Raw genomic sequence first — 26,308 nt, 5'->3', positions numbered from 1 at the left:
ACACTCGAATAGTATATAAAGTTCAGAGTTCATAAACAAAATAGAACAAAACAGAAATGATGAAAAATATAACCAAACTGACATAACTGTTAAAATTCATACTAATCATGACGGTGTCTGAGCAAATATGATCATGCTGAAGTCCATCGCGGCTCGCTTATCATGACGATCTCCGGTCATCAGAGTAAAGCAAGCCTCAGAAACTACATCGGCCGCCCTTCGAGTAAAAAATAAGAACTCGCTCTGATATCCTTTCCGATGCGTTGAGTGGAAAGTCACTTCAGTCACTGCAGCCGAGTTTTGCGACGCTGTCATTCCGAGCGATCTTCATGTTCCGGTGAATTCGGCTGTCGTTCATTTGAAAAACACTCGCCTTGAACAGTCTGTTTTCTACCTTGTCATGTGAAAAACCTTGCGTTTTTTATGAGCCATAATTCGGCTGAAGTTCACTGAACATTTCACTTGAGGATTCTGTATTAAAAACTTCAAGCAAAAGCGTTAAATTCGACTTGCCGAACTATTTTAGTTTGTAAACTATCTCAGATTGTGAACTTTAATGGTTTTTGAACTTTGATGGTTTGACACTTTTGACAGCTTTTGTCTTGTAGAGCCAATCAGACTATTTGAACCATTCTAACAGGGATTCTGATTGGCCTATTGTAGCGTGCTCTATGAGAGTATAGAGCATGCTGACGACACTTTTGTTCGCTTTGGAAATAAAGTTTGTTTTGAAAATTGAAAGTAATTCTTGGGGAATTTAACGGATTCTTTATTATAAAACAAATAGAGAAGCCTTGACTGTGCTCTGTTCTGTTATAAAGCACTTAGGAAGCGGCTAGAGCACTGAAGAAGTGGGGAGAAACACTCGACTACGTCTCGTGTTTCTCCCTACACTTCTTTCGTGCTTTAGCCGCTTCCTGCGTGCTTTATAACAGAACAGAGCACAGTCAAGGCTTCTCTATTTGTTAATTATCGTTTTGTTCCCATTCTTCTTGCGGCCAGGACAAGCCGAGACAAAATATAGGAGAGTCTCTTCTACGAGGAGCCATTTGTGCCAAAAATATCAATCGCTAGTGAAAAAACTCAATCGTTAGTGCTAAAATGTCAATCGCTAGAGATAAAATTCAATCGTTAGTGCTAGTTCGATTTGCTTTCGACTTTCACTTCAACCAGTCCCCTGCTTGCTAGCAAAGATAAACCAATCCAATCTTGCTTACTTTCTCGAAATCTGATATGGGACATTGAAGGTAAAGAAGGAACCGGAACGGTTTAAAAGATGCTTCTAAGCGGCCTGGACCATTTAAAGATGGAATAAGAATATTAGAGGATAATAATAATTATTCGCCCACCCCCCCCCCCAAAAAAAAAGAAAAGAAATAGAAACTGGAATTAAAGTGTCAGCCGAGTACCGTGGCTGACGAGGGCCAAGAAAAGTACCTCTACTTTTCTCACGAGGATACGTATAACTGTGCGTCTTTTAGACAGAAAGTGTTCCTCTGGCAGATCCCAATTCCATTTTTTATAGAATACTTGGAACTCGACTGCACGAGTCAGCGTGTCGAAAGCAAGTTTGGAAGTAGAAAGAGCAGCCACTGACACGAACGTATTTCCTTCCTGGGTAGCAAGCCTCTCATTACACGTGCTAATGATGTTAGAAAAACGTTTGTTGTCCAAGACTCCAAGGAGAGGTAAGTCTTCTGGAGTTTGTGACTAGAAAAACTTGGTTCTTCCAATGTACAGCACATTAATCGTAAGACCAGAGGAACTTGTCCACCTACCCTCACTATGTAATGATCACGAGTAATTCTGAAGTGATCCTTCTTTCAAAGAGGACGAACTCTTGACAACATCCACAAAATCTTCGGCAGCACCGAGGAAGAACTACATTTTGACTTTCATTTCCTTATCAATATTTGCATGCAAGAATATTCGATGCTCTCACTCTCGTTGACAGTGGCTAAATGCTGAGAGACTTTTGCCTATGGGCGTGGTCGCAGTATGGACGCTTTTATAGCCATGGAGTTAATCTTTTCTCTGGCGTATGGGCAAGAATTTCTTCCAGTTGCCAATTTGGATGGGGGCCTTTTCATTTAAGTTGTGGCAATAAGCTTCCAACGATTAATATCATGGCTTTTGAAATTGAGGCTGAGATGATACAAACTGTAGAAATGAACCAGCATGCTTTATCCATTTCCTTTGGTCGTTTGCAGCCGTGTTTTATGGAATAATGCAAATTTTCCTCTTTTCGCGTTCCTTAGCAGGGTAACAATCTTTGCAAAATTCAGAGGGTCGTAACGAAAATTGTTTATTGAGTTATCGGGTAAAATCAGAGAGGAATCATTGTAGCGATAGCAGATTGTCGTGGTAAATATCAGTCACAACAGGAAGGAGCTCGTTACATGCCAAAACGCCCCTACCATTATCATCACGGAACGAAACAATATTTCTTTTCGAACAGCTTCTTGTTTAAGCTGAATTTCGAATATACCAAGAGTGGCGTCCCCGAAGACCTTGACTGGTGTTGGACCAACGTAGTGAAAATAAAAGTGGAATCTTCCATAATTCTCATTTATCTCCCCATTTCAATGTTTCCTGGTGCTGGTGTTAGTGTATTGACAAAATAGTTACCAAAAGGTAACATTGGGGAGAGATGGGGGGGTGGGAAGTGCTCTTCAAAGAAACTTATTTGGATTTGAAGTACAACGTTTCTGTATGTTTTTTATTTTTTTTTTGGAGGGGGGGATATCTACCACCTACTAGGGAGAGGCGTGCCAACGACTTTTTCCACTCATTGTAGTTCTAATGTGGAGGCAGAGGCTTCACACATCAGACTGAGAGGTATTCAATAATGGACGGGGATTTAAAAAACTTAGGAAACTTAGGCAGGTAAATATGGTGACAAATTAAGAGCTTACGTTCAAAACCTTTTCGCTGACAAAAGAAGTCTAATCTATTAATTAATAATTACTAATTAATACTAATTAATCTATTCAGACCTCAATTCATTGCTTACGTTAACAAGCATCATTGCTTAAGTCAACAAGCATCATTGCTTAAGTCAACAAGCATCATTCAGGCCTGAATTTTTTTCAGGCCTTATTTCTCAACTGCTTAAGTTGAGTATATACTGCGATGATCTTCATTTGCTTAAAATGTATTTTCCGCAGTACAAATATATGACTTTCATGTATTCTTATCACACCTTCTCCATCTACGGGTATATAACGAACTCACAATTGACCAGCTCCCAGTTGGCTTGATAGCTCAGTTGGTTAGAGCGCTGCACCGGTATCGCAGAGGTCATGGGTTCGATTCCCGTTCAGGCCTGAATTTTTTTCAGGCCTTATTTCTCAACTGCTTAAGTTGAGTATATACTGCGATGATCTTCATTTGCTTAAAAAGCATCATAAGTGTTCTCAACCACTTCTCAAATAAAAAAAGAACAAATTTCCATTTTCATTCGTAACTTCTGTCAGCTCACATGATAGATGCTCTGAATGTCTTAACTTTTCACAAACATGGAAATTACTGAAGATTTTTTACTAACTTGTTAGGAATCAAATTGTCGTGAGCAAAAGAGAAGAATAGCATTTCAGTATGTACCTTTAAATAGTATTCCAGAGAATACTTTTACATGTTAGCGCAATGATCGTCCGTGTTCCTTTCCTGCTTCAACTGTAAATGCCTCCTAATTTGAAGCGCTCTAGTAGTACAAAGTTGTCCGACGGCTTTAAAAGCGCGCCCTAGCAGCTCTAAAGTCTCAGCCGTGTCAAGATGGAATCCCAAAGTATTCTCTCTGATACTTAAGGCAGCTTGCAGGGAAGCTAAAGCATCAGAAGTATCACCCTTAAGCATCTGCGCCTCACCCAAGCAGTGATAACTCAGGGCTGTGTCTAGATGATCTCCAAGAAGTTTTTGTCTGAGCTCTGACGCTTTTTGAAAGCACGAGACAGCTGTTCTGCTATCATTCATCTTGGAACAAATAGATCCCAAAGAGTGAAAGCTGGTAGCTGTATCTTCATGCTCGCCCAGTAATTTCAGTCTAATATTTAGAGCCTGTTTACTAGAGTCGTAAGCTTCCTTGTACTTTTCTATTTTCAAATATACTTCGCTGAGGTTAAACAGCGTAGCAGCGGTTAGTTAATGTTCTCGTTTGTATATTGCTCCCAAAAGGTCGGCAGCATTTTGAAATTTCTCTTTAGCAGCATCATACTCTCGCATTCTGAAGTACACACCTCCAACGAGATTGAGACTTATGGCTGTCATTTTGTGGTATCCTAAATGTTTTTTCCTGAGCTCTAAGGCCCGTTGATGTTCATTCAGAGACTTGATTAAGTCACCCAGCGCATAGTAACTCAATCCAAGTTGATTGTGGATAGTAGCTGTATCTTTGCAATCCAAACTTCCCAAATTCAAGGCACTTTGGTATGCTTCGATAGCTTCGTTGTAGTTTTCCATTTCCAAATGCGCATCCCCTTTACGAAGCAAACATAATGCTAGTTTTGCCTGATCATCACAGTGCTCTTCTCTTATGGCTATCGCCTGCTGAAATGAATCAAGAGCTTCAGCCAAACTGCTCATTGAAACCTGACAGTTGGCTAGCGTCATGACACAAGTAGCAAGCTCATCGTGATCTTTACTCCTAACATTCAATAACTCTGACTAAACGATAGTTTTCAGCTTTTCAAAGATGGCTTTGAAATCGTCAGTTTGATCAACAGTGGCAGTTTTGTTGAGATGCCGTTGCGTGTTCAGGTAATTCTGGAGTTGCTCAAGAGCCTTTCTGACATTTGTAATGTCGTAAATTCCTTCACGTTGAGTTTCATTTAAAAGTTCCATGTTGATGGCTGTCGTTTCCTTAAAACATTCAAGAGCTTCTTCATGGTTGTCCAGTTCACAAAGCGCTAAGCCACGGAAAAGGTATGCTCGATATGCACTTCTGCTGGTACTTCCAAGGACTTTTAGTCTGTCCGTTATCCTTTGAAAGCCTTCAGCAGCTTCCTGGTAACACATTAAATTATATAACGCATTGCAACAAGCCTCAAGCACCCTGGTGTGAAGAATTCCTTCATCAAATAGCTTAAGAATAACTTTCTGAAATCTTTTGAGGTGGCTGGTCATTAAAGGTAGCTCGGTTACCATGTGCTGGTCAAATTCGACTTCGGTGTAAAGTAGCGGTAACAATTCAGCCATAACTACGAAAAAGAATACATCTTTTTCGATGACATTCACTAAATCATTTTCACAGCAAATTTCTACTTCTAACAATTGATGGCTGTTTTGCAAAAAAAGATTTAGAAACGCAGGACAACATGAAGACAATTCACATTCTTTCGCACACAAGGTTTCAAATTCGGATACCTTTACCTTGTCCATCTTTTTTCTGTAACAGACAGCAAGTACATGATAGGCAAGGATTTTGAGAATTCTTTCGTCATTGTCATTACCAAGATGATTCACTGATGCTCTGAGAGACGATATGCCGTCGTCGATATTTCGTGGCAGCAACTGATGAATGCCAAGGTAAACCAAATACTTTGGAGGAGGATTTTCGGCATTTTGATCTACACTTTCTAAGAAATGATCCCAACTTCGAGGGCGAGAGTAAAACCCGCCCAAGGAACTAAAGGACTTGGCAGCGAGCAACTTACATTCGTCGTCTCGACGTTGCCTTTTTTTTGCCTCCTCTATTGCGGTGGAGTAAAGAATATCAAATAGTGCCTCTTGATTTGGCAGTACAGCATAGACAAATAACTCGGCTTTCGACAATACTTCGACGACTTTGGAATAAAGATCCTCATCTTTACTTCCGTCAACAAGAGCTAGCCTGATGTTCTCGCGCTGATTGTGGAATGCTTTATATGCGTCATTTGAAGAACCGGTTAAAAACTTTTCGTTGGCCTCTCTGAATTTAGGAATGTAATAATTGCAAAAACGAAGTTGCGCTTCAGCGTGATGTCTTTGAATTTCTTCTTCCTTTCTTCTACGATCCTCGACGAAGGATCGCAAAAGAGAATGGATTGTGAAGTTGTCAAAATTGTCGCTGCAGTCTACTAAAGATTTTCGTTTCAGTGATTGAAGAATTTTCTTAGCTTCAAAGACGGTTTTCAAATTCAACACAGCCTTAGCTTCGTCCACTCCAAAACAACCTGGAAAAACAGCGAGCGAAACGAATGCTTCTTGTTGGTTGGAAGTTAGCCTTTGAAAAGATGTGTTCATTATCTTCTTCAGACGACAATCATCGGAATTACTCTCGTTGTCTAGAATTTCAATCAGAGGTAAATTCTTCATTTCTTCTAACAGTTCACCAACCGAAACAGTTTCTTCCTCTATGGTACTGCACATCAATTTCATGGCCAGAGGAACTTGTCCACATTCCTTCATTATGCAATTACGGTCACTTTCAGAGACTTTTGGTAGCAATGTTTTCACCAATTCAGCCGAAGAAGCCTCATCCAGAACACCAACTCTCTCCAGATGAATGGGGAGCTTGTGACTCAAATCTTTATGGGATTCACGGGAAGTGACGAGAAGATTTATGTGATTGCATTTGACTCGGAGTTCTTCTATAAGCCTCAGGACATCTTGCCTCACTTGAGTATCTCTAGATTCTAGTAAATCGTCCGCATTATCCAAAATAAGGACCAAAGGTGACCGCCATTTCCGTAAACATTGGATGAGTCGATCAGAGGGTGATACGTGGAGTGCTTCCTTAGCGTCTTCAAATATACCAAGTAGATTTGAGACCAAATCATCTCTGGTTTTCAATCCACGAAGGGATGTGAAGTACACCGGAATCTTCCTCTCTCGCAACTCATGTGCCACGTGAATGGCCACAGAGGTTTTTCCAAATCCCGGTGGACCCCAAACATCAACCAGTCGAGTGGATCCATCTGTTAACTGATCCAAGATATTTCTGCTCTCTTCTTTGCGACCAACGAAGTGTGGGATTTTATCAGGAATACACGACTCAAGAAAATGGTGGACCTTAGAGAGGCAAATTCGTTTATCAACATAGCTGACATCAATTTTCCCTCATACGGATAGGCAATTTGTAAATTGTCGCAACATCCTCAATGGATCCATTTGAGAAAAATTCGTTTATCAATATATCTGACATCAGTTGTCCTTCAAATAAGGATAGGCAATTTGTGTATTGTCAAAACATCCTTAATGAAAATTAAATTTCGTCGTTTGAAATAATTGGAATGGTAAAGGATGTGATCAATTAGTACACATAAGTAGGAACTATCGTTTTAGAATGTGAATTAATTAATTGTAATTAATTAAATAATTATTAATTATTAATTAAATATTAATTGTTAAGTAATTAATTAATTATTAATAATAAATGGTTAATTAATTAATTAATTATTAATATCGTTTTAGAATAACGATACAACGATACAAAAAAAGTTATTCACAAATCAAATGTTTCCTTTCTGGCGGCCATGAAAGTATAATTTCCGACTTGTTCCGCAAAGTTTGCTTTGCCTTTGAACAGTGTGCTTTGACATCAGCGTTTTCAATCCAAGGTTTAGTGGAAACTTAGCGAGCAAGTCTACTATTCCTTAATTTGAAGGATAGATTTAACAGAAGAGCAAACGCTTTTAATTTAGCTTACCTCTTGATTTTTCTGCTTGTAAGACTTCTTTAATGCAGGCAACATTTGCTTTTAGTTCCATCACACCTGACGCAAGTGATTCTACATCTGCCGTTTGGGCCTTCACATCTTTCACTTCTGACAAGACATCTTCCACTCGCATTTTCACATCTGTGACTCCAGTCTTTGCACCTTTCAAGTCGGAGTGGATATCTTCTAGAGGGGTGTTCAGGTCTTTGACACCTGACCTGACAGCTTCTACTCCTGTCTTCATGTCTGAGCAAACACCGTCCAATTTGGTCTTTATAACTGATGCGTAATGTTTCAATCCTATCTTGACTTCTGACATGTCTGTCCTCAAATCTTTCACGTCTGATTCGACATCTTTCACTCCCGTTTGGACTTCCAAAACTTCAGTATTCAAATCTTTTACTTGTGACTCGATTTTGTTGAGATGATCGTCGATCTGCCTAAATTTGATCGCAGCATTTTTTCTCTCTTCAATTCGTCTTCCAATTGTTGAGTTCTTGAAGTCGGGAAGTCTTCTTCGCCTAAACTTCCAATTTCGTCGATTTTTGTGGTACTTTGACCAAATGCAGTGAGTGCCTCTTTTGCCAAAGTAATGTAGCGATCAAAAGTTACCTTGTCCATTTCTTTAGTGTTCAATGAATGGCAATGAGCATTTCGTAGCAAGCGCAGCTGGTCTGATGCTAACGCGTAAGTCTCTTCCAAGTTTCCAATGGGGCTTATAACAGATGGATGAAACGCGCCAGGAGGCAACGAGCATGGTCTGACGTAAAGTTCATGCAAAGTTCTCCTAACACCAGTCCTGTCTGGCATCGCAAAGGTTTGTGAAAACAGAGAGGCTTTGAACAGAGCTGTGCAGTCCCATTCCTTAGAGGATTTATTCAACATCGGTACTTTCTTCGCACCACCCTCTCTTGCGAGGAAAATGTTTAGAACGGTCACGGAGTCGTCCCATTTTGGTACGCCAGGTGGAGAAGCGACGCGAGTGTCCCACATGTGGATGAAGACTTGACGAAGAGCGACTGGAAACTCATCCAGTACAACAGAAGAGAACTTAAAAAAGTTCAGTTGCTCAGGACTAAATGCCATACCAGAGAATTTGGTGCATACATTCAACTTATAGACATAGTCTCATTTACATCGTGTCATTAAAACCAAAGCATATTCAGTCAACCAAAGATCGTATCTGCAAAGAAAGTGCAACTTTGATGAAGTCCGAGGAAAGATCTAGAAAAAACAAATGGCATTCAAACTATATTAAACACTACCACTTAAACACTATCGGAAACAAACCTTAATAATCAGTATCTTAACTCTTTACACTCTGACATCAATAAAGGTTTTCTCCATACCGTTCCCTATACATTCCTTAAGGTGCTGACAAAGAGAATTTGTATAGGAATCAACAGCTTCTTTAGCTGCTGATAATTTTCTTTATTCTCACGACCTTATTGCATGATTCAAGGGTGATAATGTAAGGAGAAATTAGATGCTTGTCACTCTTAGGGTTTAAAGAGTTAAAAGACCAGGAGGAGGAGCTGGAAATAACAATTCCTGCGTAAGTTTCGCGAATAAGCCCCTGGGCAGAGCGAAGGCGAATTGCTAACGCTCGAACGTCAGCTTTTGAAACTATTTACATTATCAACTCAGTTGATAAAAAACCGATGAATAAAGGGGGTAAGTTTCTAAAGAAACTGTGGTGCTGCGTCGGTGGGAGAGTATAGCAGGTAATTAGGTGTTGACAACTGAGTTGAAAACGTAAATTGGCCATCTTAAAGGGGTAAAAAAGCTGACGTTTCGAGCGTTAGCCCATTTTTTAAACTCAGTTGTTAACACTGAATTACCTGATAAAAAACCACGTTATCACGTAATACCCATTTCTCTCTCTCTTGGTATTAACTTTCTTTGCACACTACTAGTACAAAACGAAACCAATCAAGATAAAACAAAACAAAAACTTAACTGCTGTCTTATTACGTGAAGAAAATTCGCGCAGTCCTCAGGGTCGGTCCAAACAATTAAGTCATCGCTATGTCACGAAATCTCAAAGTTCACTAAGCAACAAATTCTGCCTTCGAAATGTACGATGAGCACATTTCTCGTGATCCCAAAATTTTTACAGTGTACTTCTAACAATTTGAAGCTTACTTCCTTCTGCAGGGAATATAAGTCCTCACGTTCAATAATTAATCATCTCATTTTAGTAGGCACTCGTGATCATGATATTACTCTCGTGAAGGAAGAGCAAAGACTTCCATTGCCAGCTTATGATATTTCTTGAATATGTCATTACATTCACACGAATTTCGATTATTCTCAGCCACCACAACTTGGGATAAGGTCACTAAACGAATGTTTCACAAAAGTGTAGAATTCCAGGGGAAAGTCCCTAAATGTTACCGAAAGCGAGAGCAGAAATAGATAGTCACTGATACAGTATATTTTACTTTCTTTCAATACAACTTCAACAAAATGGTATTTCTGACGAATTAGTCTGCGAATAAGGCAGAAATAGATATTTTGTCGGCACGAGATACGACAAGGCCTGGGCCTTAGGCCCGAGCATCATGGGTAATGATGCAGTGGTATATAAGGGAAAGTATAGCACGTGATGTCCATCTAGGCCTCAGAACCAACCGTTCACCTCTGGCTGATGACAAATTTATTTTAGTTTGAAAACATATTTTCTTTAGCTGTGAAGCCTCGTAGGATGGGCTGCCAACTGCTCTGAGTTTGGGCCATGGTTCCTACCCAGATTTCCTGTCATGTTTTTCCCCAAAGGGGTTTTTTCTGGCAGGTTTTTTCTGGCAGGTTTTTTCTGGCCTCTGTATAACCGTAGTTATGTCCTTGTAAGCGGTTGCCCATCTCTGTTAATCCAGACTTGGTGAAGTTTGCATGTTAGTGATGTATACCTTTTTTTTAATGTCTAAGGAATTGACTGTATATCAGGATTGTATATGGTATATCAGTTGCGAAGATATGTATGTATGCATTCTCCGGGCTATATATGCCTCGGGTTGGTTCTCGGCAGGCTTCCCTAAATAAACTTATTTGGTGTACACTACTGTGTTATTTGTTGTGTAGTGGAGACAAAATATAGCATTATCACTCGTAATTAGCCGTGTGGTTCGTCTTGTGTCCTCTTAAGATCAAAGCACAAACAAAATGAAAGCAGTAGACACTAAAGCATGGTGCACTTTCTGTTATATTACAAACTAGGAACGTACGTGATCGATTACAAGTTGTTTATTTTGACGCTAAAATGAAGACATTTAGGATGAATCAGCCATTAATCATACCACATAAAAACTAGAGCGGAGCAAATTTTTGTGTTACAACGGCTCTATGTGTGTCAGACAGACTGGCACGACTAAACTAAGACAATGCTCTGGATTTCTTTAAACTATTAACCGAGATGTAATTCGCAGTCAGAACACGGTCTGAAAATTGTCGCTTTATTCAAAGTCTAGATGCCCATTGTTCGCTCCCTCCAAGAGAGCCAACGTTTACTGCGTTTTACTCACCAGTTTAAAAATGGTTCCACACTTCACAAGCAACATTCACTGCTAAGTTGGAAACAACAGCTTGCGAGAATCGCAATGATTGCAGTAAAGAAACTATAAAACGAAATTCCCATAATTCCATATGAGACGAACAACTCCTTTTGTTCCCATTCTTCTTACGACTAGGATTGGTGTTTTATTACAACAAGCCAAGACAAGGTTTTCTATCGCCTCCGCAGGTACACAAAAGGGACCACGAGTGACCACGAATGATCACGAGTGGCCACGAATAACCATGAATAACCGTAAATGACCACGAGTAAAGGCGAGTGGCCACGAATCACCCTGAATGACCACTAGTAAACGCGAGTGGCCACGAATGGCCATTTATTTTCCCTCCCCGGACCTCAGTCACTTTTACAAATTGTCGCCACACCACAAGCCACGCAAGTTGGTTTCATCATTCTCCTCACTCTGTCCTTGAGAGTAGCAATGGTGACGGCATTCATACTCGCAAATAGATTGTTGTTCGGCATATAATAATGTGGACAGTTTTTATTTTCTAAAAATGTCTCCAAACAACGAAGCACATCCAAGAAACGCTCGCCTATCTTATCCTTGCTCCATTTCATGGGATCATTAATCGCATCCCCAACTAGGAACAGAACGGTTTGTAAATGGTACAGCGATAACTCTGGCAGAGTTTTGTCTCGTCTTCTTATTTCAGCCAATGTTAAAAACAAGCAATATTTCGCTGTACCCAAAGTGCAGAATTTCTTCTTTTCAGCTGACAAAAATGACAATTGCCAAAGTGTTTCTGGGTCGCTTAAAGGCAGAGGACACGCTTTACCGACAACAAACGATGGTGGAGCGGATTTGGAAAATCTCCGACACCACTCCAAATTTTCCCGTAATATTATAATCGTGGGTATCAATTCTACGGCTATGAATCCACTCATCTCTTTTATTTGCAGAACTATGGTCGAACCTTCGCAGAAAACTTCCACATTCTGGACATCACTTGGGTACTCATCGCTTCCTTCTTCGATGTTATTTTTGAAAGATTTTAAAGTGTTTTTCATCGTTAGGTGAAGTTTTGACCAAACAAGATTTGCTGATAGGAATCCATCGTTGTCAAGACAATCTTGCCAAGTTTCACAATCATCAAGTTGCAGTCTCACAAAGCCATCTTCTTCGGCGCGATGGATGGAAAAGCTTGCATTTTCATCAAGGTACACAGGGACACCAAATTCAAAGCGATCGCCTTCTATTTCCACCATATCACCATAATTTGCCCCATTACGTAGAATTTCCCCGACGGTAAAGCGATTGTTAACGACTTGTGCATTAATCAACATTTTAAACGCGAGAGAAAAAGCCAGTTGCTTGTTTCGTTTGACCTGAGCTCTTGTCTTCCTGACCCGACGGGAATAAAACCTGTTTAGCTCGCTAGTAAGCTTCTCTTCATATTTGTATTCCTTGCAGTTTTGATGCTGCTGAAACGACGGCAGTTTGTTTAACTGAGTACACGAAGCGAACTTTTTATGCAGATTTGCATGCGACATCGCTTTTTTGTGCAAGACTTTCCTGTAAAGGTCAGAATCAGATGGAAATCGTCGTATATGGCTCCTTTGATCTCCATTTCTATTCCCCTTTTTGCTCCTTGTCCTGAACGCGTTCATTTCGCTATAAACGCTAAGAAAAGCTATTTTGAATTAAAATTTGTATAGATTTTCCCCGCGTGTAAACAGCAACTGTACAACACCTTGCACCTGTCGTGACGTGGTCACGTGACTTAACCAGCTTGGGAGACTCAAATGACCACAATAACGGGTATTTTAAGCACTGGCGTCGCGCCTTCAAGCTGTATCATAAAACGCTGGCTCCTCTGGTTATAATATTCTGCTCATTGGAATAACAAGAGATCATCAAAATAACTCCCCTTCGGTTTTCTTCCTGTTATGAACTTTACGCTTATTTTCTATCTCTGAGCCACAGCTTGAGAAAATGCAGAAAGCAATTCACACAGTCTCTGAAAATGATAAATAAATTAAATAGAGATATTGTTTGCAAAAGCAGACGCATTACCTGCGTTGATTTGAGGGAAATATTGCGATAACTTCAAAATAATTTCCAGAGAGTATTGTAGACAGACGGACAGAAAAAAATACTTGGTAGGTCCCACGATGTATCAAAGTTACATATCAGTGAATTACTTATCGTTGTGCGATTTTCAGAGTTTCTATTTATTCTTCAGTCTTTCATCTCGAAATGACAAATATAGATCTATCTTGGTAAGTCGCACTAATAAAATCTACTCGTATGAATTTTCTCCCACATCATCAGCTTTTAAAAGTGTATCAATAATCAAATTCAACAGACTTCATTTCCCACTATTTTAAAATTGTTTTCGATTTGAGAAAAGAAGAGAACTTGCTTTTTGCCATCCTATGATCGGATTACATCCTTTGAAATTATGGAAGCCGAAATTATTGCCTGAAGTGTTTCTGTTTAGGCTGTCATATGCAACTTTTAACTGATTTAACTAAAAACGCCAGATAAATATTTTAATTTGAGATCATTACATAATAAAATAAAAAAAAAGAATGATGATTTTTTTTCTATGTTTGTTTACTGTAAATGATCTGTGATGATACGAATTCATTTTTGGAAGGAAAGTCAAACGACAGGAAAGAGAAAGGGTAATTGTTAAAAAGCAAGAGATGATATTAAGTATCCTCTCTTTTCAAAAGCCAAAAATAAATATTTGAACGAAAATGGCATAGAGGTGTCCCAGAGCGAAAGTTTCCTAACTGGGAAAGAAAAGATGGCAAAAAAAAGTGCACCAAGGTTTGGAAGATATACTCAGATCTTAATCATTGAAAAGAGATCATGGTGTCTTCCTCTCTCTTTAATAATAACAAATAATATGTCTACTCAGTACAGTCGCTGTTAAAAACAGACAACTTCCGGTTACTTTTTTTCCAGTTACAATTCCGGTCAGCGGACTGAATTGCATCATAAGACGATGACACGGTAGATGACGTCACACGTCTCGCTACTTCGATCGCAAATTGCAGTGAGCCAGTGAACTACAAGTCAGTGAATTTTGTGTTGTTATTCAACCAAAATCTAGTATGACAACCCCGGCTAGAAGACGTCTAATGAGAGACTTTAAAAAGTAAGGGACCCTCTCTCGCTATCTTAAGTGTCTTTCTTTTCACACGGGCCAGTTGTTCCCGCAAATTTGGTTGTGAAGATGGTTTCGTGTTGAACGTGTCCTTGTTGACGGTGGGTTCATCTCTTTCGATATTTCCTAGACTTCAAGACGATCCCCCTACTGGAGTTACCGGTGCTCCGACAGAAAACAATATAATGTTATGGAATGCGGTGATTTTCGGGTAAGTGAAGACCAGAATGATTTTGCCAAATCATCAGAGACAGGCTAGTAGCTAACGCTTTACTTTTGTTTCTTACCCAGACCAGACGACACTCCGTTTGAAGGAGGTTTGTTTTCAATCCAACCGTTTTGCTTTCCTCCCATTATTACATCCTACACACGATAAAATTTCAATTTTGTTTTCACCTCTCGTATTATTCTCGTTTTTTTTCGTCACAGGAACTTTTAGACTAACCATGGAATTCACAGAAGAATACCCAAATAAAGCACCCACTGTTAAATTTATTTCAAAAATGTTTCATCCCAACGGTAAGAGTTGCTTTATAGTCTTAGACCCGCTTCCAGAGATGGTCGTGTAGTCATTAATTCGTTTATATTGAGACTGTAAACAGGTCATATTTTTGGTCGTATTTTTTTTTAATAACAATCTTACGACTTAAATAAATTTCACCAAGTGACGTAACAGACCACACAGACTGGTTTTCCTTTACAAAATGTAAGGTGGCTCTGAACACTTTATTAGATCATTTCTAATACTACCTTTGTATCATTGAAACATCAGTATTGTACAAATTTAACTTTTACAATCTGTGATACTATTGTGACATATGAGGTTAGCACAGAAATGGCACTGTAAAGAAGAGTACAGTTGCAGTTTCGTTTTTGCGCTAATGACTCATCTGCATCATGAGTTTCTAACATTGTGAGACAAATGATAAGACATTCTTATGACGTACCTCATCAGTGACAAACCTCAGCCTATTTTTTAACTCTTAAACAACACTTATCAATCAGTAGATGCTATAGTAAATATGTATGAATGTAGTATTACATCATGTGTGTTGTAAGTTTATGTAATTTGCCAATGCTGGTCTGCGACAATCAATGCTAGTCTGTGGCAACCAATGCTGTACATTTTCAATGTAGCTTCCAGTAATTTACATTTCATAGTGTAGGCTGATCATCTCGATTAGCATAGTGCTTTAAAGGACTACTGACAGTAACAGTGAGCAACAACTGACAAACTGCGCGGAAGTCATTATCTCAGTGGCTGTAATGATGGTTTTCACTCAAAATTTAGTACATGCACTGTGATTGGTTTATTTAGTGGGCCATATTTCACTTGTTGCCCACTAAATGAAAAAGAATTGTTTGAATTCAAATCTTCTCCCTCTCTTTGAACCCAGAGATAAAACAAATGTCTTGCTAACCCAGTTTTCTGAGTCCATACTGTAACTTACAAACCAACTTTTTTCTGCTCAGGTTTATGGACTGTGCACTTTGCATTTGGACCATAAATCTGGTCCAAACAATATGGACCTCAAACTCAGTTGGTAAGAGGTATTTATTACCTTTTACCTTTCAACTCCCAATATTTAACTTGTAATTTTCCCTTTGAGCCTGTAAGAACATAATATCACTACTTGAACTGAGACCACCCAATCCAGGCTTCAGACTGCACATATAAGATCGTCAATGTATTTTTAATGACCTTAGAGTGTGAAAGTTATTGACTGTGTGTGTCAATGACATATCTTTCAGTTTATGCGGATGGAGGCATTTGCTTAGATATTCTTCAAAACAGATGGAGTCCCACATATGATGTTGCAGCAATTCTTACTTCAGTACAGGTTTGTGTCCCATAAGTGACATACAGTCCTATTGTAAATGATTTTTAAATAAATAATACACAATCTGGACTATTTTAAGATGGTACCTGAAAGTGAAAAGCTTTACTTAAAGCTGTCCCAGATAAATAAGTCTTAATGCTTTTCTGTTAACTAAACAAAATGGCTGCTATTTTGTTTAACCCTTTAACTCACAAGATCTCGTTAGTCTTTCTCCTTACTGTCTGCCATAGAATTCTTATGATGTCAATTTGAAGAATTTGGTATTAGATCAATTAATTATCCCTAATTTTTATTTTACTTTATTCTCATCACTTCTCTGCTTGATATTGTATTATTGTTGTGAGGAGAAATTCTCCCTCAGTCACTCATGGGAGGTAAAGGGTTAACTGTCACAATCGCCATTCATTTATTTCTGCTCAAAGTTGGTAAATGGCTGCCATGTAAATTTCTTCAATAGTATCTCAACACTTGTATAATTTTTTCATCAACTTTGGTTCAGTGAGGTGACAGTAGCCAATCAAAGGTAGCAGACCAGAGGCTGGTTTTGGCTAGGTATTGTCTCTTAATGACAGCTCTGAAAGTCAACACTGCCCTTAAGGGTGTTATATACATAATATGTGTCTGTGTGCTTTTTATCTCGCAGTCATTATTAGATGAGCCAAATCCAAATAGTCCTGCGAACAGCTTAGCTGCCCAACTCTACCAAGAAAACAAAAGGGAATATGAGAAAAAAGTCATTGCAATTGTAGAGCAAAGCTGGCAGTCAACTTAATTTCTTTGTTCTGTTTTCTACTCTGGCCTTTTTGTTTGTGAATTGCTTGTGGTGGTTTCTTTGTTTGTTTTTGTATGTGTGTCTTTTTTTTATTAGAACAAAAGTATGTATAGAAAAGGCAGAAAATTTCCAACTCGACTTTGAACAGTTGATGCAGAGTATTGTTTCTGCAAACGAAAGCAACATAATATGGTGTAGGCTATCATAAATGTAAACTTTTTAGTACTTTAACATTAATGAGATTTGTATAATATTTCTCCATAATTATTGTTTTTTGTTTTGTTAGAAATAAGGCCCAGATTGTTTGGATATTCTGTGCCTGTCATGGACTAGATTCATTATGTTAAAAGTGGTGTAAATACACAGAAATAAACTAATATCCTTGCAGTTGCACTGTTGATTATGGCACTACACGCATGCAAGTTGTCTTCTAACAAAAGTAACCCCTTGTCCAAAGTTCTTGACATGACAAGACAAGTAGCATCTTTAATTTAGCTGCAGAGTAAGATTTTTAAACTGGGAAAAGCATTAGCTTTGCCCTTTACATCCAAACATCAGAATGCAAACTCTCCATACTATTCTCTATAAATTTCCTGTGGTACTGACAGGGAGAATTTGTTTAAAAATCTAAAAATTTATTTTCTCAATTCTCATGATCATGTTGTTGGATTCTATGATGATAGTGTCAGGAGAAATTGAATGTTAGTCAATCTAAGGCTGGGGTTAATAGGTTAATGGGTAGAAAGCTGTATTGTGAATCGGAAGAGCTGGCTTTCTTAAGTAACACTACATGCATGCAAGTTGTCTTGTTGCTGGCTTTGGTATGAGGTATTGTAGGCATGCAAGTTGTCTTGTTGCTGGCTTTGGTTTGTGGCACTACATGCATGCAAGTTGTCTTGTTGCTGACTTTGGTATGTGGTGCTACACGCATGCAAGTTGTCTTGTTGCTAGCTTTGGTATGTGGAACTACATGCAAGTTGTCTTGTTGCTGGCTTTAGTAAGTGGTGCTACATGCAAGCAAGTTGTCTTGTTGCTGGCTTTAGTATGTGGTGCTACACATGCAAGTTGTCTTGCTGCTGGCTTTAGTATGTGGTGCATCATACAGGCAAGTTGTCTTGTTGCTGGCTTTAGTATGTGGTGCTACACACATGCAAGTTGTCTTGTTGCTGGCTTTAGTATGTGGTGCTACACACATGCAAGTTGTCTTGTTGCTGGCTTTAGTATGTGGTACTACATGCAAGCAAGTTGTCTTGTTGCTTGCTTTGGTATGTGGAACTACATACATGCAAGTTGTCTTGAAAAAAGTAAACCCCATTGATCTAAGCTTGTACTTACACTTCCAGTACATGAATGCATGTTGTTTTGTAACAAAAGTAAACCCCTTGTCTTAAGCTTGGGATGAGACAAATAATGTCAGGAGAATTAAATGATAGTCAATCTAAAAGCTTAATAGGTTAATGGGTAGAAGCTGTATTGTGAATCAGAAGTGCTTGCTCTGTACGTGACAGGTTTTAATGTTTGGATACTAGTCCTCAAAGTGGTCAGATTCTCACCAAGAAAGCACACACATGTTAAAGCTGCAACCATCCTTTATTGCAATACCCATTACGTCTTATGGCTGGAATTTTTCTGTTTTGAAGTAATTAGAATTTTAAAATTCCATTTATTAACACAAGTTTAAATCAATCAACTATCCATTGGCAGACAATACTGCCCAGGGTATATTTTCATTTCAGTAAAATATTAAAACAAAACTAGCTGGAATGAGTTGCAGATGAGAGACATTCTTTCCACTCCTTCTTATTTTTTGTCTGACCAAACCAACATTCAACTAAAGAAATTTCAAAGTTGGATGACTAAGTTCACTAAGACAGATACTTTTCTGATGTGACTAGATGACCAGAAGTGAAAAATTAAAGGGTACTTTCCATTTACACTGGAATCTATGATTAGCATAGTTGGCTGAAAGGAACTTCTTCTGAATTGTACCTCTATTCAAATGGCAAATCACTCTGTAAGTGGTATAAGGAGATTAAAGAGATACAATATTACTACCACTCAACCAATATTTTTTGGTCAACAGAAAGTGAAATAGTGCTCAATGAAATAAATTTTGTAATTGAACTGAGCATTCCATGACAGTTACATTTCTCTGAGATCACCATAAAATCTAAAAACATATTGAGAGAAATTTTCTAAACTTGAATCTTCATATAAGAAGGTTAGTAATAGTGAAATTCTTTCCAACCAAAACTATCCAACACAGGCTAACCACTCTGGAGCTCTTAATTACTGTCCTGTGTCATCTATTGTACCCTTTCTTCTTCATAGCATGATGACGCAATTCATTTGGTGACATGCTCTGATCAACGTAAAGTTTTGGAACATGAGAAAATGGTGACTCAGTGAAGCCATTGTAGAACAGAAATATTCTTTTGCTGTATTCGAAGGACAGGAACATTATCCCAGCATTTGGAGCAATCTAGACAAAAAGAAGTTGGTTGTAGTAAGGGAAAACTCAAAAATGTTAAAAAAGGTAATGTTACTATGTGACTCCGAGTATTATCACTTGCAGTAGTCCATCACATATTCTTGCCTATCACAGGTCATTCTTCAGTATAAGGGGGTATCAGAATCAGGCTTCCCTAAAATGTTCCTTGGCATCAATTTATACCCCTGGGTGGAGAGAGATCTCAACACATTGAGCTAGACAGGACTGGAACCTAGATACCTTGACCTAGTGTCCTGTGCACCAACCAGAAGGACACCAGGTCGCCCAGACTTAACATCATACTAACTTCTCACTAACTGGACACAAAAGCGGTACTGGGAAATGTTGGCCTAAGGTTGTGGCAGCATGGACTGAGCATAGCAAGCTCAATATACAAACAACTAAGGGCTCTTATACACCAGTACAACTTAAGCTAAAAAGGTTAGTCAGTAGTTTGTCATATGGCACCTGGAGCAAACTTGTTTATTTTGAATTTTTTGGCTTTTGCTATTAAAAATACACTGCTCATGACTATTTCTGTGGAAACAGTCTGTATGGAAACATACGGACTAAATAAGCACCAAATTGGAACCCTCAGATTTACTTAGGGACTACCCTGCTATATTTTAATAATAAATGTCATTTACTGGGCAGGAAGTCTGAATGGGGAAAAACTGTGCCAAAGGTCATGAGTACAGCCAGAGACAAGGCAACCTGAACCATGAAATTTTATCATATCTCACCTTTAACAAGTTAGCTGACAGACCTCTCCACAAGCCAGTTATTCCATTTACCTTCACTGTCTGAACTAGTGCACCAGTCATTCCTTTAAATTGAACATCCACACCACCATTATTTGGCAGAGTTTTGCTTTGAGCCTGTCAGAAACAAAGAAGACTTCACATGCATCACAAATTCAAAAGTGATTTTCTGCATTAAAAGCAGTTGCTCACTTAAACTGAAAATGTTTTTACCCTAAGAGTGACCAGTTTTTAATTTCTTCTTACATTATCACCCCAGAATCAAACATTAAGATTGTGAGAATCAAGGAAATGATCAACAACTTATAAAGCTCTTGTTATTAAACAAATTCTCCCTGTCAGCACTTAAGGAAATGTGTAGAGAACAGTATAGAGAAACTGCATACTGATATTAGGGTATAAAGGGTTAAAGGAGAATTCTGCTGCTCCATATACTCTAAAAATTTTTTATCTTCACCATCAAAATGCAGAAAAATTTTTAATTGATAGCTTAGGTTTGAAATTTCAAAACACGTAATTACCTAATTATCATAGTGACAGAGAAAGGTGTGGTCTTGAAGAAATTTGAACATGAAAAGGAATTCTAAACCTCAATGGTAAAGGGATATTAGTTTAGATTATGGTAACTTATTTTTACTTGGTTTGAAAAGTATTTTGCAAATCTGAATTTGGGCTGAAATTTAACTCTTCAAACATATACCTGCATTTTCTTTCGAATTGTGTCAAAGGGAAATGACAATGTCTGAAATACAAATAAATGTCACATATTTATCACTTATGAAATTGCACATGTACAGGTGATTAAGCTTGTGTTGATAATGAAAAAAGTCACAGTTTACCAAGATGCATTAATCTAAAGTTGGAGGGAAGTTCTTTGGACTCAAACTTGAGTACAGAGCAAAACAAAACCAAAATATGTGACTACTGCTTTTTCCCAAAGACAAAATATTGAATAAATTTGATTAAAAAAAAGACAACATTTCAGATCAGTAGCAATCAACATTTAAGGTCAGTTGGATAAAAAATAACCACAGTGGCTGAAAAGGCAGATGAAAACATCTGCCAAAAAACTTCACTGCGTGGACTAGGCTGCATAATTCTTACATTTTTCAAGTACACTCAATAATATAAACTTTAAATTCATCTTTTTCCAGCAAAATACAACAAAAGTAAGTAAGAAAAACCACCTTAGCAACAGCAGCAGCCAGACATCCACTGACAAACATATACATTGGGGTCAGATCACTGGGAGACATTGCAATTGAACTGTCAAGAATTTCATACGCTAAAAATGAACCTCCAGCAAAAGGAATCACACCTTAAAAGAAACACAATATACTTCAAATTCACCAAACCATAAATATACTAAAGCTTTTGTATTGCAACACAACTCAAGATGAACTCTCATTTTTTTAGATAAATTCCACAAATTCAGGTTCAATTTCATGCAAGTTCAAATTTCACTGCCACATGTCTATACATCCAAGTACTCACCAAGAAAAGTTGGTAATAATCCTTTGTATAATGCCACAAATCCTTCCGTTTTCCAGATTTTTCGAAAACCATGTATGATTCCACGATAGTTTGATAAGGAAGGATTAACATTCTGGACAATAAGTCGAGTCTTAAGCATGTCAGCTGGGTACACCAACAGCGCTGCGATTAGATTACCCCCTGAACCGGCTACCATCCAACTTTTAGCATTTAGATTACTAGGCATGTGTGCATCATCTAAAACTGCCTGAAAATTGGGTAATATTTCAAACAATTTTTTTTTCATTGTCAAAGCACATTTCATTCAAATGTAACATTGATGATCGCATAAAGGGGAGGGACCACTATACGTACTTAAAATCTCAGAGTACCCATTTAAAATGGGTACCTTGTTCTAGGTCACAAATGTCAAAAATCATGACCTGCTGAGCAGCAAACACCAGTATGAGTTTATTTGTGTTGAGGGTAGGGGGGAATTCTCGGGAACAAAAGGGGAAGGGGTCCTAGGTAAGAGGTTCTGCACTTTCCATGTCCTATATCTTTCCCTACAGTTTCCTTTGAGCAAGTGATCATAAGAACCTTTAGCATTGAAAATGTACCATCGCTTACTACTAGGTTGTGGAAGGCAGCCATTTGTATTGCACTATAAGGAACCAGCCGTAGACAAGAGATACCATTTCCTTTCCAGAAGGCCTTAAAACCCTCACTACGATAAATCCTATTAAAAGTTCTCAAAAAACCAAAACGAGTTTCTGGGGTTCCAACTTGAGATAAAACTTTCACAACTTCGAGCGGAGAGGTCACGGTTCTTGAAAGAACGCCAGCAATTCCTCCACAGAAAACACTTTGCAAAAACGTTAACCTTTCATCCTCTGCAGGTTTCACCATTATCAAATATTAGTCTCAAAACACTTTCCAAGAAATACTTCGATCATAGAACTGTAGTAACAGCAAAGCGCTAATTTAGCCGCCATTTTTGTTTATTAGTGGCGTGGGACAATGGAACCTAGGGTTCAGGTCTCCCTCGATTATATCTGTGGCACAGGATACCCAGTTTAAAAGACATCTGAGGATACTCGGTAGCTTCTTGGGTAATAAAAAAGTAGGTTTTAATATATATGTATCATTAATGATAAAGTTTGTCTGTAAATATCTTCTTAATGAGGTGGTCCATAGTTCTTGCTCATCAACGAAATAAGTTTAAAGTGAATTTCATTTCACTTATAGACTTGCATGGCCTCAAATTTTTCAACAGTTTTTTCTTCTTCAATCAGGGCTCAACTGCTCGAGCAGGCATGATCAAAGCAATTTTCTTTTCAAATCTTGTTTTCATATTTTTATTAAATTTTTGGCTTCAGTTTGGTCAAGTGTAATTATAAATTGAGTTTTGAAACTATGATCTTCACTTATCACCTTGATTGAAAATTCTCAACATAGGAAGCATGACAGTATTAATTTTCCAAAAGGAAAAACCCCTTTGAGGATTTAAACAACAACTTCCTCCATTAACTTTTATTGCACCCACTGGTACTCCTACAAATGGTTATCTCACTCACCAAAAACATGTCTATTAAGTCTTGACCATGTCATTATTAAGTGCAGAAACTGGTCTGACAAAATGCAAGTTTTAACTTGATTTTACTTTTTAGAAAATATACATCTTCAAATAAATGAGATGAACTCTTATCTTGCAAAGTGTCAGTCCAGCATTATTTTTACACAGTGGTAGTTTAGATACTGTCCAGGAGATAACCAAGAGTCTTTTACAAAGCAGGATATTTCAATCTTGTAACAGTTGAAACTGTATCCAAATCAGGATCTCAGTCATCAAAACGCCAGCTCATGTACACCGCCTTAAGCTTGTCAAAGCCAGCCAACACACCAGCTCCAGCCATGCCACGCAGGACGTTAGCTCCGGCACCCTTCATCAGGGACATGAAGCCTTCATTCTTCAAGATCTGGATGGTACAATCAATGGAGCCTTTGTATTTTACTGCCTGCCCAGATGTCATCATCATGCGTCGGCGTATGGTGTCGATTGGGTATGAAGCTAGGCCTGAGCTAACAGTCACACCATAACCCAGAAGGAATGAGAGCACCAGTGAGGCATCATCTCCCAGCAGCATTGGCTTCAGGGTGTCGTACAAGCCAAAGTAGAAACCTCGATACACAATGATACCAACACAAGATATCACGAAGCCTCTGTAGAGTCCAACAATGCCATCACTCTTCAGTGTCTTTGTGTAAACATCAATGAGGCCATTGAATTGGCGCTCAGTCCCTTTTGACTTAGCATCATTTGCCAGACGAGTTCGGGCGTAGTCAAGGGAGTACACAAAGAGCAATGACATAGCTCCAGCTGCACCGCCAGAAGCAATGTTCTTGCTAAACTTTACAGCATAAGAGTCAGTTCTATTTGGCTTGAAAAGGGCTTTGATCTGGTCTTTAAATGCAAAGTTGAGAGCCTGGGTTGGGAAGTACCTAATGCAGTTGGCGAGGTTACCTGATATAAAGAAAACAAGTTATATTACCAACAACGTATTTTCAAGGCAGAAACAAATCAATCAGTGACAAATACATTGATAGAGCAGAAAACATGGAAAATTTTATATCAAATAAATCAGTAACAGAAGGAAAAAGAAGATTTCAGCAGACATATATCTGAAGAGTGGTCCTTTGTCCCACAATTCATATATCCTTGGTAAATTGGAGTGTTGGTTATTTTGCAAATAAAAATTTATAAAAAATCTTGTCATTTAAGTTCCAATTAAGCCCAGGTAACAGGAATAGGAGGTAAGCTTGATCATGGCTTTGGTATTCCAATGAGAGAACAATTGACAAATTCCTCCGACAGCAAGCTGTGAAGTCCTCTATGCAGGCCCACCAAAAATATTTTTAGTCTACATCAAGCCCTGATCTGTGAAATTCTGGTTCATGTTCCCAAAATCTTAACCTTAAGAATGAATAGCATCTAATTTCTCCTCAGATCATCTCACATCAACTGCCATCAGAGAAGAGCTGCTTAAAAAAAACAGCGACAGCAAACAAGAAAAGTAACAACAATATCAATACAAAGTACTTACCTCTCCAAAAAGAAATAGCTCCTTCTGCTTTGTAGGTCCTGACAGTGCAGTCTATGACGCCTTTGTAAGGTGTATCCAGTCGCCCAGCCTTTATCATCTCATCCTGGTTTTGAACAAGAAGTTTCACTCGTTCAATAGGGGCGGCTGCTGTCTTGGAGATAACTGCTGCAGCACCACTCAGTCCAAAATTTTCCACGAAGTGAAGTTTCTTCTTTTGTCCGGCCATCTAGAGAGAGAAAAGTGAAAAAAAGCCTTTTTTCTTAGGTAGAATGACACATTAATAAACATATATGGCCCTGGCGCGACTTTCTCTCTCTCGAAGGCCGCCCGCTTTGGTGCGGAGTAATCGGAAAACGCCCCATGACCTTCACACGGCCTCATTCACGGCCTACATGACCTTGAGACCTTCATCGGCTCGGTACGACCTCTTTTCAAAGGTGGAGAAAGAAAAGAAATTAAGAAAAAAAATTTCAATTCCCTCTCTATCGAAGACTTCACAAGGAAACTCTAGGAGTGTCTGGTTTCAGTCAATCCATTCTGGAACGTTTCTCATCCGGATGTAGCTTCGAAATCGACATCTCATCAGGAATGGTTTACGGCAAAATTTACCTTCGGCCAGGCCTTAATCTGCTGTGCATGATAAACTGAAACCATGACCTCGCTTTAAGAAAATCAAGTACTTACATTTGGGTCAAATCCGGTCAATTTATTGAGACAACTCTGTGCTCGAGACAAGTAAGTGACAAGTCCGGGAGAAAGAACGAAAAATTGTGTTGCTCGCGTACAATACGACGAAAACTACATAATAACTGACGTCACTAAGGTAATTAACCAATAATCTGCTTTAGTACCCTAATAAGGGAATCCCCCCGTCGTAAACAATTGGCATTAATTGATTATTAAAGAAATTAACGGCTAATTGATCTGAAAGTTTGTAGGTGTATGTATTTTTTTGGGGGTGTTTGATCTCCTCACCCTAACTCTGTGGTCGGAAACCTTTGAGCGAACAAGCTCGTCACGCAATCTAACCAGGCAAAGTGTCGAAGTGAATACCGAGCTGTGCAAATGTATCAGCAACGCTAAGTCGGTATCAAAGAAAATTCTGTTTTTCAGAGGGCGGAAAAGCATTAAAATAGACAGAATCCTGGGGATATCAATTTTACGACCGTGCCGTCTAGAAGTGTAACTTAAAGATGATTGGAAACAAGAATATTAAATGGCTTGTCTTGTCCGCCCATGCAAATTCACTCTAATTCAGCCTAATAAACACCTCAAGAAATTACCTAGCGCTCGATAATTCGGCAATGCAAGATGCTAATAAAAAAAACGGAGAAATATATATACTTCGGTATGTATGTTTCTCAGTAGAATTGAAAACTAGACAAACCAGAAATGACAGCTATTTTGCAATGTATGAAACTTTAAAAAGTATATAGGATACACGAACATGTTCGAAACATACACTAGGATCTACGTGAAAAATCCTAATCGGGTGTGGGGGTTTCCTACGTTCTCCACGCCTTACAGCCCCCTGTAGATCCTG

General features: G+C 38.6%; 4 protein-coding genes, 1 non-coding gene and 1 pseudogene across 6 annotated transcripts in view; 1 reads left to right on the top strand and 5 right to left on the bottom strand.

Annotated features, from left to right (window-relative positions):
• LOC149035016 (uncharacterized) overlaps nucleotides 1-11,259 on the bottom strand; it is a 36,338-nt pseudogene extending 25,079 nt beyond the window's left edge. The window contains exon 1 of the transcript XR_016182185.1: nucleotides 11,155-11,259. The product of XR_016182185.1 is annotated as an uncharacterized LOC149035016 (transcript). The remainder of the gene's footprint in view (nucleotides 1-11,154) is intronic.
• Nucleotides 3,491-11,267, bottom strand: LOC113686463 (uncharacterized). Its single transcript, XR_016182187.1, has 3 exons — nucleotides 11,155-11,267; nucleotides 7,650-8,857; nucleotides 3,491-6,987 (listed from the first exon to the last, which is right to left on the bottom strand). It is a non-coding gene; the product is annotated as an uncharacterized LOC113686463 (transcript).
• On the bottom strand, nucleotides 10,862-12,915 carry LOC149035015 (cyclic GMP-AMP synthase-like receptor 1). Its single transcript, XM_089191163.1, has one exon. It carries the CDS (start codon nucleotides 12,813-12,815, stop codon nucleotides 11,541-11,543), a length of 1,275 nt encoding a protein of 424 aa, XP_089047289.1. The 5' UTR covers nucleotides 12,816-12,915; the 3' UTR covers nucleotides 10,862-11,540.
• A 1,240-nt stretch (nucleotides 12,916-14,155) lies between these two features.
• LOC113671257 (ubiquitin-conjugating enzyme E2 A) lies at nucleotides 14,156-17,323 on the top strand. The gene is made up of 6 exons (XM_027187461.2): nucleotides 14,156-14,314; nucleotides 14,454-14,534; nucleotides 14,615-14,640; nucleotides 14,753-14,842; nucleotides 16,076-16,164; nucleotides 16,808-17,323. Exons 1-6 carry the CDS (start codon nucleotides 14,271-14,273, stop codon nucleotides 16,934-16,936), a joined length of 459 nt encoding a protein of 152 aa, XP_027043262.1. The 5' UTR covers nucleotides 14,156-14,270; the 3' UTR covers nucleotides 16,937-17,323.
• A 1,184-nt stretch (nucleotides 17,324-18,507) lies between these two features.
• Nucleotides 18,508-22,683, bottom strand: LOC113671258 (solute carrier family 25 member 43). Its single transcript, XM_027187462.2, has 6 exons — nucleotides 22,292-22,683; nucleotides 21,683-21,929; nucleotides 21,376-21,506; nucleotides 20,889-20,930; nucleotides 20,171-20,305; nucleotides 18,508-19,418 (listed from the first exon to the last, which is right to left on the bottom strand). Exons 1-6 carry the CDS (start codon nucleotides 22,568-22,570, stop codon nucleotides 19,239-19,241), a joined length of 1,014 nt encoding a protein of 337 aa, XP_027043263.2. The 5' UTR covers nucleotides 22,571-22,683; the 3' UTR covers nucleotides 18,508-19,238.
• Nucleotides 22,684-23,179: 496 nt separating this feature from the next.
• On the bottom strand, nucleotides 23,180-25,576 carry LOC113671250 (uncharacterized). The gene is made up of 3 exons (XM_027187453.2): nucleotides 25,450-25,576; nucleotides 24,766-24,991; nucleotides 23,180-24,185 (listed from the first exon to the last, which is right to left on the bottom strand). Exons 2-3 carry the CDS (start codon nucleotides 24,989-24,991, stop codon nucleotides 23,503-23,505), a joined length of 909 nt encoding a protein of 302 aa, XP_027043254.2. The 5' UTR covers nucleotides 25,450-25,576; the 3' UTR covers nucleotides 23,180-23,502.
• Nucleotides 25,577-26,308: the final 732 nt, after the last annotated feature.

The sequence above is a fragment of the Pocillopora damicornis genome, chromosome 13 (genome assembly GCF_964200805.1).
Source record: "Pocillopora damicornis chromosome 13, jaPocDami1.2, whole genome shotgun sequence".
Taxonomy (NCBI): domain Eukaryota; kingdom Metazoa; phylum Cnidaria; class Anthozoa; order Scleractinia; family Pocilloporidae; genus Pocillopora; species Pocillopora damicornis.
Note: the sequence above shows the minus strand (reverse complement) of the source record. Positions and strands in the feature narration are given on the sequence as shown.

Coding starts and splice junctions, on each gene's coding strand:
- LOC113671258 (XM_027187462.2), bottom strand. CDS start 22,570: ATGGTGAAACCTGCAGAGGATGAAAGGTTAACGTTTTTGCAAAGTGTT. Junction 21,507..21,682: donor ATTATTACCAACTTTTCTTG/GTGAGTACTTGG, acceptor GTTTCTTTTAAG/GTGTGATTCCTTTTGCTGGA. Junction 20,306..20,888: donor CAATTCGAAAGAAAATGCAG/GTATATGTTTGA, acceptor TGTTTCTGACAG/GCTCAAAGCAAAACTCTGCC.
- LOC149035015 (XM_089191163.1), bottom strand. CDS start 12,815: ATGAACGCGTTCAGGACAAGGAGCAAAAAGGGGAATAGAAATGGAGAT.
- LOC113671257 (XM_027187461.2), top strand. CDS start 14,271: ATGACAACCCCGGCTAGAAGACGTCTAATGAGAGACTTTAAAAA. Junction 14,535..14,614: donor TGGAATGCGGTGATTTTCGG/GTAAGTGAAGAC, acceptor TTTCTTACCCAG/ACCAGACGACACTCCGTTTG. Junction 16,165..16,807: donor CAATTCTTACTTCAGTACAG/GTTTGTGTCCCA, acceptor TTTATCTCGCAG/TCATTATTAGATGAGCCAAA.
- LOC113671250 (XM_027187453.2), bottom strand. CDS start 24,991: ATGGCCGGACAAAAGAAGAAACTTCACTTCGTGGAAAATTTTGGACTG. Junction 24,186..24,765: donor AGCTATTTCTTTTTGGAGAG/GTAAGTACTTTG, acceptor TCTTTATATCAG/GTAACCTCGCCAACTGCATT.